General features: G+C 44.8%; 1 protein-coding gene across 1 annotated transcript in view; it reads right to left on the bottom strand.

Moving 5' to 3' along the window:
- Positions 1-5,675: 5,675 nt before the first annotated feature.
- The window catches only part of LOC147440262 (uncharacterized), a 40,784-nt gene continuing 34,137 nt past the window's right edge, over positions 5,676-12,322 (bottom strand). The window contains exon 2 of the mRNA XM_086483496.1: positions 5,676-6,663. Coding sequence (XP_086339622.1) covers positions 6,147-6,662 — 516 coding nt within the window. The 5' untranslated portion in view covers position 6,663 and the 3' untranslated portion in view covers positions 5,676-6,146. The remainder of the gene's footprint in view (positions 6,664-12,322) is intronic.

Here is a 12,322-nt window from a genome sequence, read left to right as displayed (position 1 = left end):
TCATATTTCTATCCATTGTCCACAAAGGAAAAGGCCAGCTGACTCAAAGGATAAAGAAGACCAGAAAGGCAAGAAGCCTAAACCCACGGCAGGTTTAGTGCCAGACATGGTGGGTGACAGGCCCAGCACAGATGCCAGTGAGTTATGCAGGGCATGGAGTAAAGTTAGGGATCAGACGGCACTCATCTTCTTTGATCCAGGTGCCAAAGCCAACTTTATCTCACCAGAGTTAGCTATGAAGCTCGGCATCAAAGCTGAAGAGATGGGGTACACATCAGAGGCAAGGTTGGCATGTCCTGGCCACTCAGAGTGTGTTACTCCCATCATTGGAAAACTGCGTCTGCATATTCAGTCGTATGTGGACACTGAAGAGTTTTACATCATGCCGCTGGAAGGTTGTGACGCCTTGTTGGGGATCCCGTGGATGTTCCGAGTGCATGGAGTCTTGGATGCCTACAACAAAAAGATCACTGTACAGCATAGGGGCAAAACTCACATCTTGGATGTAAAGCTTTAAGGAGAGTCAGTCCCTATTGTATCTGCTTCTGCTATCACTTCTGTAATAAAGAATCATCTTTCTGTGTACTTGATTTTTGCACGTGATGTCTCAGATAGGGATCAGTCAAATTTATCTGTGTTAGATAAAGAAAGGTCAACATTTTTGCAAAAGTTTAGTGACTGTTTTTCTGATTCATTACCGTCGCAATTACCGCCAGAGAGACCTGAGGACCATCGGATAGATTTGGTGCCAGGGTACATGTAGCCCACCAAATAGACCTCCCTACAGGGTTAGTGCGGCGCAGCAGAAAGAGATTATGGGCCAGGTTGAGGAGTTATTAGAGAAGGGGCTGATTCAGCCTAGTTCTTCACCCTTTTGCTCCCCAGTGCTCCTAGTGCAGAAGAAGGATGGCTCATGGCGCATGTGTATTGATTACCGTGCGTTGAATAAGAATACCATCAAGAATAGGTTTCCTATTCCTCGCATTGATGATATTCTCGATCGTTTAGAGGGTGCTACAATTTTCAGTAGGATAGACCTGAAGAGTGGGTACCATCAGATTCGTATAAGCCCAGAGGATGTGCACAAGACTGCGTTTAGAACGACATTTGGTCTTTATGAGTTTCTAGTGATGCCGTTTGGGCTAACAAATGCTCCAGCCACATTCAACAGAATGATGGACCGGATTTTCCGCTCCCATCAACAGTTTGTTGGAACATTCTTCGATGACATGATTGTGTATTCGAAGAATGAAGAGGAGCATAGGCGTCACTTGACCATTGTGTTCGAAGAGCTGCGCAGTCACACGTTACTTGTCAATCCTAAGAAAAGTGAATTCTTTCTTGAAGAGATCCACTTTCTGGGCCACATAGTCTCAAAGGATGGTGTTAGAATGGATCCCGCAAAGGTCGAAGCTATCAAGACATGGCCAGACTTGAAGACTGTGCACGATGTCAGAAGCTTCTTGGGATTGTTTTCCTACTATAGAAGGTTTATCAGAAATTTTGCAGAGACAGCATCGCCTCTTCACGCATTGCAAAAGAAAGAGGTCACTTTCAGATGGACCCAAAAAGAGATTTCAGCTTTTAGTCTCTTAAAGGAAAAGTTGACTTCAGATCCAGTTATTGTTTTGCCAGATCTCAGGAAGTCATTTGTGGTCCAGTGTGACGCGTGTGGCAGTAGCATCGGAGCAGTGCTAATGCAAGATGGACGGGTAGTAGCCTATGAAAGCCGAATTTTGCAAGGGCCAGAGAGGACTATGCAAGTCTATGAGAAAGAGCTCTTGGCCGTGATTCATGCGCTTTCTAGCTGGAAGCACTACCTCTTAGGTGCTGATTTTGTTGTCCAAACAGATCATCAGACCTTGCGATACTTCTTGACACAGTCAAAGTTATCCGAAAAGCATATGCGATGGGCAAACATTCTTTCCATGTTCCACTTCCAGATTATGCATGTGGAAGGCAAGAAGAATGTTGTGGCTGATGCGTTATCAAGAAAGCCACAAATTTCAGCTGTGTCAATTCCTTATCATCATGAGTTAGATGACATGAAGAAACAGTATACTGATGATGAAGATTTTGCAAGGATCTTTGAACAGTTACAAGAGGGGCAACATCACGAGCACTACTTCCTCAGAGATGGTTTTATGATGATGCATGGCAGACTTTGTGTCACTAGGCCACTGCGACATAAGGTCATGGAAGAGAGTCATGTCCCACCGTATGCAGGGCATCGTGGCATTGATGCAACAGTTAAAGCGGTAGAGACGTTCTTCTATTGGCCTACCTTGAGGAGAGATGTGGATGCCTTTGTGCGAGCATGCATAGTTTGCCAAAAGGTCAAGTTTGACAGGCAAAAGGCACCAGGGTTGTTACAACCACTGCCGATTCCGGATAAGCCATGGGAAAGCATTGCTATGGACTTTATCTTTGATCTTCCAAGGACGCCGATAGGGAATGATGGTATATGGACCATTATCTGCAGGTTCAGCAAGCAGGCCCATTTTATCCCTGTCAAGAAGAAGATAAAATCTGATCAGATGGCACGCTTGTTCATGTACAATGTGTTTAAGTACCATGGTATGCCACAATCGATTATCAGTGATCGTGATCCTCGCATGACCAGTTTGTTCTGGAGAGGATTGTTTGAGAACATGGGTACTACGCTCAAGTTCTCGTCTTCGTTTCATCCACAAACTGATGGACAGTCAGAAGAGGCCAATTCTACTGTCTTAGATCTGCTGAAATGCTATGTGTCAGATAATAAGGGCAAGTGGGAACAGTATTTGCCTATGCTTGAGTATGCGTACAATAATACAGTGCATTCGTCTACTGGCAAAGCACCTTTTGAAATTGTTGAAGGCGGCAAAAAGGTTCCTCCCATTTTGCATACAAAGGACAAGATCTTTGAGGCAGATCGATATGTTGAGAACTTGGATGAGATGTATAAGAAGATTAAAGTTGCCTTGGAGAAGACTCAGGCAAAATAGAAAAAGGCTGCTGATCGTCACCGTCGTGAATTGCTACTATCACCTGGTGAGTGGGTTCTTTTAAGGTTCGAAAAGGCAAGGTTAAAGAAGATGAAGGGTAAGGAACGGTTGTTTCCTAAGCTCAGCATGCGTTACTATGGGCCTTTTCAAGTGCTTGACAAGATCAGCGATGTGGCTTACAGGCTGAAATTGCCTGATGCGTGGAAGATTCATAATGCGTTTCACGTGAGTCTTCTAAGACCCTTCGTGGGTGATGTGCCAGAAGATATGCCAGTTGAGGATCAGCCAGAAGTTGAGGAACTTGATGAGATCCTGGTACCTGAGCAAGTTTTGGCACATAAGGACAGAAAAGTTAAAGGACAAGTTGCAAGACGCTATTTGGTGAAGTTCAAGAACTATCCGCCTATGGATGCAAAGTGGATGGAAGAGCATGAACTGTCAGAGTCACCAAATGTATTGCAGCTTTACCTTGAAGCCTTTGGGTTACAGCCTACTTATGCCCCAACCCAACGTGTGCAAAGGAGGGGTAATGATAGAGCTAGTACATCGAATGTACATATGAATTCAGTGCCATAGATAGAAATGGCAAAAGTATGAAAGCCTCATTAAGTCATTTGTATCTATGTATGTTACGACCTTTCTTGCGGATACATGCGATGATAAAAGAGTGTTGATAGCACAAGATCATCAGTGGCGTGTATTTATGGTATGCAATCGAGGACGTTTGCGATTTCAAGAGGGGGGTATGTCACGAGGACGTGGCAGTTATTAACCATGTCACAGAGATGTGGCAACTGCTAACCTTGGTTGTTGGTTTCTTTCCAATGGGGTTTATTTTATTTGTTTAAGACCCTCTTCTTGAAGTAGCAAATGGTCGGACATTGTATGGCCAATGTGAACGGTAGATTCACCCGCAGACGGGAAGTGGCCAGCACTGGAATTCGTATGGTAAGAGGATGTTTAGGCTCAGAGCAAGATCATATAGGTCCCCCCGTCGCACTTAGCAAGTTGGTGGATACTAGGAAGTGAACTCAATTAAAGCGTAAAGTCAAGGTGGGACTTCCAACAAAAAGTATCCAACAGTTGGGCCACATTGCATTTTTGGATGCGGTCCCAATGAGGATAGATGGTCAGAAGACCAGTGGGAGCCCAACGGAAGCATCTCCTAAAATTTAGGGAACTGCTATTTTGGGCCACGAAATGTGTTCGCGTCATTACCTTCGGTATGACTAGGGGAACACTTTACAACTCTGCCGCGAAGTCAACTGACGCACCAGTTGAGATATTTTTAGCAGGGAAAGCCCAAACTCGGAAACTGGGCGACGTGTTAGCTTGTGAGCGATTATGCCACTCTGGGAGGCAAAAACGAGCTGCATATCATCAAAGGGGGCGCCATTTTCAGCCACAGGCGGATTGCAACAGGTACAGAAGCTATGGAATGCTTACCTTGCCCTCTATGCACAGTATGGTGACGGGAGTGATGCCCCGCACGCTACATACTGCTCTCTTTCTCCCCTACGTGCAGTTATGTGATGCCCCACAAGAGGGCTACTCATTTGACTGATGTACAGTTGTGTGGGTTCATGCTTTTGTGCTGAGACAAGAGCCTCCTTGAGCAGGAACAGGGGTAGCTAACTGCTGCTCCAAAGCAGGCACTGGTGAGGGTCATAACCTCACCGTACAAGTGCAAAATCAGCGCTATGTATGCACTGTAATTTGACTGTTTTTCAGTCATACGGACGTCAGGATCATTGGGAATCGTGCCCCACTGGCAAAGGACAGTTAGGGGACTGTTTGGGGCTGAAAACAGGGCAAAAACCAATAAATACAGCGTGCTGAATTTACTGTTTTTGGACAGGAATCAAAGGATATACGACAGTGCAAGCGAGTTCCAGCAGGGGAATTGGTTTCGCGCAAGTTTTGGGGCTGTTATGCTGCCGAAATTTGGCCAAATCAAATGGTATCTAGGTGGATACACGTGAAGGATTCCCAGGACCTTACCTTGTAATTTACCCTCCTAAAGAATAAAGAAATACCGAAAGGGGCACCAATTTTGGGGCCTACAGGTTGTCGACGTCTGCTCCGAGCATTCTAGCTTCCGAGCCGTGTGTGTGATGAAGTGTTAATTCTCGTTACAGGTCTCGTTTGCAAAGTGCTCTATGTGTGTGTTTAAGTAAAGATTTTCGGGTGAAAGCCAACGCCTACCGCCCTACGGGCCGGTTTCATTCATCATCTTTTTTTTGTTGAAGCCCCACAATTATGTTCTCAAAATGAATACATTATATCAAAAACAGCAATTCTAGCCTACAGTTTCCAAAATCTTTGACTGGTTTTATATCACAACTGATAATTTTTGAAACCCCACAATGTCTATTCTAGTCATGGAATCAAGTACAAAAAAAATTACTTAGTGGTATGAAGGGGGAAAAAACGTAAAGGAAGTAGTCTCACACAAAAAGTGAAAGTAAAAGAGAGAGCCTTTGCTTACTAAAGATGCAGAAAAGGTAAGTATGCATGTTCGCCGAGAAGCATAGGGTGTCTTTACATTGATTAGTAAGTTTCGAAGCCTCTTTTAATAACAATGAATTTAGGATATATTAGTAGTTTCACTATTTTGAAGGAAGCAGTCTCTCTCATACTACTACAAATGGATGAAGGTAAAGACATTGCGGCAAAGACACCACGATAAAGCTCTAAGAAAAAAGCAAGCAATTGTGTGTTTTGCAAGCATACATGCAAATTAGGCAACACGGCATGTGCTTGATCTCTGCCATCGATCTGTCGGATCAATAATATTCAGGTGTAAACTAGGGAGTAAACAAACTATGGTAAAGCTGTTGCCTCTAAGAAAAGAGGTTGCTTTACTAACAACAATATGGACAAATATAATATTTTTTTTGTGGCAGCTTTAAAGCAAATCTTTACTGTGAAACTTTCTTAGCATGGAACCTTATTCCGATCCAGTATCTGATGATTCACCACCTTCAGCGCGTGCAGTTAAGACAATGTCTTGTTGATGTCGTGAAGTTGTAAACTCCAGTGTACTGAAAATTTCAGCGTACACCTGCCATGTCTACATGAACATGCAACTCCTGTAACCCTCAAAGCCCCAAGATCCCATACAGCATAAACAGCACAAATATCACGCATGAGAACATTTCAAGAGGTTTTCAGATAACTGTAGATGAGACAGTCGTGAACAATCCCCTTGGTAAGCTTGTACTTTCTCAACAAGCCTTCTTGTACTAACCCAGCTTTCACAAGCACTTTCTGAGATGCTTTGTTTTCTGGGTATACGTGGGCCTCAATTCTCTCTATCTCCAGCTCTTTGAATCCTTGCACTAATGCCAGCTTCACTGCTTGTGTGGTAAATCCTTTGCCCCAATGTGCTTTTCGTAGCACATATCCCAGCTCTGCACGGCAGCAGTTCAAACCACTGCCTTGGGTCAGAGTAAGAGACCCAATTGGCACTCCATTCAAACATATTGCCTTGAACCACGGGTGCGGCATCGCCACGCTTTCAAGAAATTTCCTGGCATCATCGCTGGATGTATACGTATCCCATGCCAGAAACTGTGTTACATGATCATCCCCAGCCCAGGTCATGAAATGCTCAACATCACCCAAATTGAAGCTTCGCAAGCTCACCCTTCCTGGTGTATCGTCTTCTTCCATCCTGTGCGGAGCAAACCAGGTCATTATCTCGCAACAATGTGAGATTAACAATCGATAGACACATTGAGACCAGATAATTTACATTTTGACTATTCTCAAGCCAGCTCACTTATTCCAAAGAGACACGATTATAATTCACATTCGAAACTCCAACAGGAATCATGGCACGTGCAGAATCAACAGAATGCCAGATCCCAAGTACTTTCAAATGGAATTATCTCAAGGCTCATTACATAAGAGTTAAATGGGTGCACGTCTTCAAAAGGCAAAAATGACAAACTGGTGAAACTGATACCATCTCTGGGTACAAAGAGAGAGAGAGAGAGAGAGAGAGTCCTGAACCAATCAACCTTGGCAATGAATAACTGAATGTGTTTACACTGGAGGAAAGGAGCCTCAGTAAATTGCCCTACCCAGATTTTGACAAATAAGTAAAATAAATAAAAGCCAAAAGAAATAATGGGACCACATTGGGCAGTTCACTTGAGATGCCAAAACTCTAACATGTGTACCCTATCAAAAATGTCTGCAAATTCGGGATCTGTAGGATATCGATTGAGCATTTCTTCATAGTTCTAATGATGTACCACTGTATGGCTGATATCTATGGCTTGCAAACAGCGTATCTGCCACGAGATTCTTATTTCCCATAACATGAACAATCTCGAAATGGAACTGCGACAAAATATTTGCCCATCTCATCTATTTATCCGAAAGTTGTTTTTGGGACAAGAAGTACCTCAAACTCTGTGAACATTGTGGGGACCAGGCCATCTTCTGGTCCCAAACACTATGTCAATCTTTTCCCTTCTATCTCTCTGTCAAGTTCTATTGACTTTCAGCTTATTAATTGCTCGTGGGCCGTTTGTCACAAGTGCTCTACATCCTCTCGTGTAGTCGGTGGGATGTCACAAGTTTGCGACGTGGTGTGCTCAACTGGAAGGAACTGGCCGAGAGGACAAGAAGAATTGAACCGAGAAGGTGTGGCCGAGGGGCCTAAACAAAAGGGGTTAGGGTTTTTTATAAAAAATCTAAACCTACCGACCTATGGACATCAGCCAAGGGGCCTAAAACTGAAACAATCAAAGCGTAAAGGCTGCTGGCAGATTTCCATAAATCGCGCTTACATGCCAACGTGGTGTCACAAATTGCTGACATGTCAAGCCATTGAAGAACGGAGCCAACCTGCAGATCCCGGCTCAAAGGCCTAAACCCTAAGTGAAGAAGCTGAAGCAGCAAGAGAAGTTATACCAACTTACAAAGTCTTGCCGAGTGGCCTATTTTTTATATAAGAGTTCCCACCAACTTATGGACCCTGTCCGATGGGGCCCAAGTGACATAAAGGCACTAAAATAAACCTGGACCCTCACACACACAAAAGATAGCGTAAAAAGTGATAGCGTGGCACTGCTATATGGAACTCCCGCAAAATGCGCTGACCTACTGGCGTGGTAGCCTATACAGAATTCCGCATTTCACGCTGACTTGATGACGTGGCAGCTTGTACGGATTTTCATGGTTTACGCTGGGCAGTTTTTAGCACCAGCTTTTGAGGCAATATGCTTTTGAGCTTGACTACTTTTCATGTAACTGTTTTTCAAGGCCAAGGGCCTTTAAATATGTGCAGAGCGCTTAGTCTCCGGCACTCTTCCGGGTGAAGGTGCAGAGCGTGAGTACTGGTATTGTACCGAGTTCAAGTAATATAAAGAAAAACCGAAAGGGGCGCCAAGGTTTGGGGCCAGTGCTCTCTTGGGGTGGAATTCCACCACTCCCCATCTCGTCTTGTCTATCTCTTTCAGTTCAGTCCGTTCATTTCCATTGGCACGTGGAGCCCGTCTCCGTGAGAGTAGTAACAGAGCTTCATGCGTGTGCTTTTTTGAAAGCATACCGGTCCTACCAAAGAGCAGGCAAAGCACGATCGCGCTTCCAAGCTTTACATGAAATTTTATTAAAGAATCTTGGTGTCCCAACCCCGGACTTATAAGCGACTCCCACCCCCTTACTTCATCGCATATCGGGTGCGGGCTGTCTTCATCGCTCTGTCTTACGTGGCATAAGTCATAAAGATCACTTGCAAGAGAAGGATCAAAGATTTTTCGAACCGTTGTTTTTCACAGAGGCAATGCCATGAAGTGGTGGATGTATATAGCTACCAAGCCACACACTCCAAGGACTTGGCAAGCTTTCAAGAAAAAAAATTTGCCCCAAGTTACATGCCTTCTGGCATCTTTCTTCAGAGTCCAGCTTCTGGCAAAGTGGGGTATCCTGAAATGCTTGCCACGAAAACCCTAGCCGATTATAACTTGAAATTTCTCGACATCTCTCAGCAGGTGTCTCTTCTCAAACTGAAAACCTTGGAGGCCCAGTGTGATTGGTATATCTTGGGGCTACCATCACCGCCACAGACACACTGTCTGTCGAGGCTTGTTTCGACTATTCGAGAGCTTATGGACCATGCTGCGGCTACAAACTTATGGAAGAAATCTAGCCCTAATCTTGGTGCAGATTTTAGGATGTAAAGCAAGTCGGCTTTCGAGCTCGATTGATGTCGAGATTGTTTTTTTTTGTAAGTTTGAATTTTTTCTGAGAACTTGTTGGGTGATCTCGTTTGGAATTTCTTTGAAATGGATGGTATTTGTTTTAAACCTGTCTTGGTGCCGATTTGAACTGTTTGACTCTGGTTTTGATATTGGTTTCAATGATTGGTGATTTTACTTGTTGGTGTAGAGTAGTGAGAAATGTTGTTTTGGTATTGTCTTGAAAACCTCGGAACGACGCAGACGAGATGTCTGAGGAGAGTTTCTTGTATGTTGGAAAACCTCCGAACGACGTAGACGGGATGTTTGGCAAGCGTTTGGTTGTATACTTGAACCTCGAAGCGACGCAGGCTGCGGTCTAGGGAACGTTTGGTTGTATGCTTGAACCTCCAAGCGACGCAAGTTGCGGTCTGGGGAGCGTTTGACTGTATCATTCCTATGAACTCATGGCCCGGACCTTTTTAGGTTATTTGCCGGGGGAGTGAAGAGGTAGTCGTTGAGTAGCTTCATATCGTAGACCGTCTGTCTCGAGGGATTGCTCAGCGATGTTGTTCGTTGTGTCTTGTAACATGCATATGTTAGTATTTGTGTTGCATTGTGATATGCCAACCACAGATTCCTTATTAAATGAGATACTTCTGGAAAACCAACGACCAAGGATATCAAGAGTTCCGATCTGGAATGAGACTCCTTATTAAATGAGATATTTCTAGGAAACCAACGACCCAGGATATCAAGAGTTCCGATTTGGAATGAGACTCCTTATTGGATGGGATTCTTCTGGGAAGCCAACGACCTAGGAAATCAAAAGAGCACCGATTTGGAATGAGAACTAATTGTCCCTCGGAATGACCCTCGGAAAGTTTTGAGCTAACTTGACTTACTTTGCAGATATGTTGTAATTGCGGACGATTACAATCTTTCAAGAAGGGGGGATGTCACAAATTGCTGACGTGTCAAGCCACTGGAGAACGGAGCCAACCTGTAGGTCTTGGCTCAAAGGCCTAAACCCTAAGTAAAGAAGCTGAAGCAGCAGGAGAAGTTTTACCGACTTACAAAGTCTTGCCGAGTGGCCTATTTTTTTAAGAAGAGTTCCCACTAACTTATGGGACCCCATTCGATGGGACCAAAGTGACATAAAGGCATTAAAATAAAGTTGGACCCTTGCACACACAAAAGATAGCGTAAAAAGTGATGACGTGCCACAGTTGTACGGAACTCCCACAAAACACGTTGACCTCGTGACGTGGCAGCCTGTACGGATTTTCGTGATTTATGCTAGACAGTTTTCAGCGCCAGCTATTGAGGCCATATGCTTTTGCGTTTTTTTTTTTTTTTCCATAAAGGGGGGTGCTTGTGAATTAAATCAGAAGGGAAAAATTACATGATAAGCTCCGATACAAAACAAGGTATGACCATATACACCAACCCGCCACCTAGTTACCATGCTAACTTCAAGTACAGACCGCCACCTAGTTACAAGGCTAATATGCTTTTGACTTTGACTGCTTTTCAAGGCCAAGGGCCTTTAAATATGTGCAGAGGGCTCACTCTGGCACTCTTCCGGGTGAAGGTGCAGAGCGTGAGTACCCTCCCTCTCCCTCGACTGCTGTCTCTCTAGTAGAGGCAAGGCAAGAGAGCCACCATGGAGCAGTGTGCCGGAAGAGACCATCCAGGCTCCCAGATGCCAAAGGATACTCTCAGCTAGGAGAACATGTCCAAAAGAAGTGTCTGACGTGCCAAGAGGCACGGGTCTATCATACAGAGAACCAATGAAGGAGGTGGATAGGGAAATCCCAAATTGGCAGAGCCTCTTCCTTGCTTCTGCTTGGTCTTGTGACTCCCCCACTTGCAGTTTGAATGTACCTATGCACTACTTACACGGTGAAGACCTCCTAGATGATCCTTGAGGCTTGCATTGCTGGTCTACTCCGAGGCTATGACTTCTACATCATCGGTCTTTCTTCCCGATGCATCCTCTCAACCGTCCTTTTACCTCACCACATTCCATTACTTTCCCGGGGGGGGGGGGGGGGGGGGGGGGGTTCTCCTATGTCGCGTGTCTTCACGACTTGCACTTGCAGACTCTCTTGGATTTTTTGTCCAGACCCCTGTGGTGGATGTGCTCCCACAGGTTGACTTTCCCCGGGATCTCCTCTGATTCTTTTGTCCGATAATGTGTGTCTACCATGAAATGGCAGATCATACTGCAGCTTCTACCCTCAAGACGACTCTTCTCTTGGAACATTGCAGATATTGCGGTCTCTACACAGGGATGGATTGCTTATCCTGTCATCTTGTCTCCTATTGTGGACGATGCCTTCCCTATTGAGCCTCTTCTTCCTGCTCTTCCTCCCTCTTCTGCTAGAGCTTCTTTGACTTGGACCTGCTACCGGTTTTCCACTTTGATAGCTTTCTCTCTTCTTGGTCAGAGTGTTCCTCTTCAGGGGGTTCCCCTCATTATACTCCCCGTCTTGTCTCATGTTGCTACACTGGGTTCCTCCATCTCAGTGGTGATCATCACCGATGGGCTATTGTACGATCATCTTAGGTCATTTCCCTATATATATATCCTCTTCAGCGACTTATTTCCGTAGCTTGCCACTCCATTAGCTTCCTTGTGCGACTTGATTGGAGTTTCCTCACCCTTCGTCATCATCACATTGGTGTTGTACGGATTATCGTGTTGTTTGGCTGGCACTCCTCATCCTTTTCTCCCGGGATTTACAGCTTCTCCGGATTTACAGGCGTGCTGTCACAAGACGGGCACGCGTGCCAATAGAAAAGAACACACTGAACAGACTTTTAACACTTCAATAACAATTGAACTGAAAGAGAGACAACACGCGACACGGAGTGGCGGAATTCCACCCCAGAGAGTATTGGCCCCAAACCTTGGCGCCCCTTTCGATGTTTCTTTATATTGCATCAACACAATACAAACCGGTACTCCAGACTCTACACCTTCTCCAAGAAGCAGGCCAGAGAATGAGCCCTAGCCTCATATTTAGGCCCTTGGCCTAGAGAGCAGTTACAGTAAAAAGTCTTTAAAACTCAAAAGCTTCAAGTCCAAAAAGCAATGCCAAAAGCTGCCAACGTAAATTACCGAAATCCGTACAACCT

This window comes from Adiantum capillus-veneris, chromosome 15 (genome assembly GCF_014529385.1).
Source record: "Adiantum capillus-veneris isolate H3 chromosome 15, ASM1452938v2, whole genome shotgun sequence".
NCBI lineage: Eukaryota > Viridiplantae > Streptophyta > Polypodiopsida > Polypodiales > Pteridaceae > Adiantum > Adiantum capillus-veneris.
Note: the sequence above shows the minus strand (reverse complement) of the source record. Positions and strands in the feature narration are given on the sequence as shown.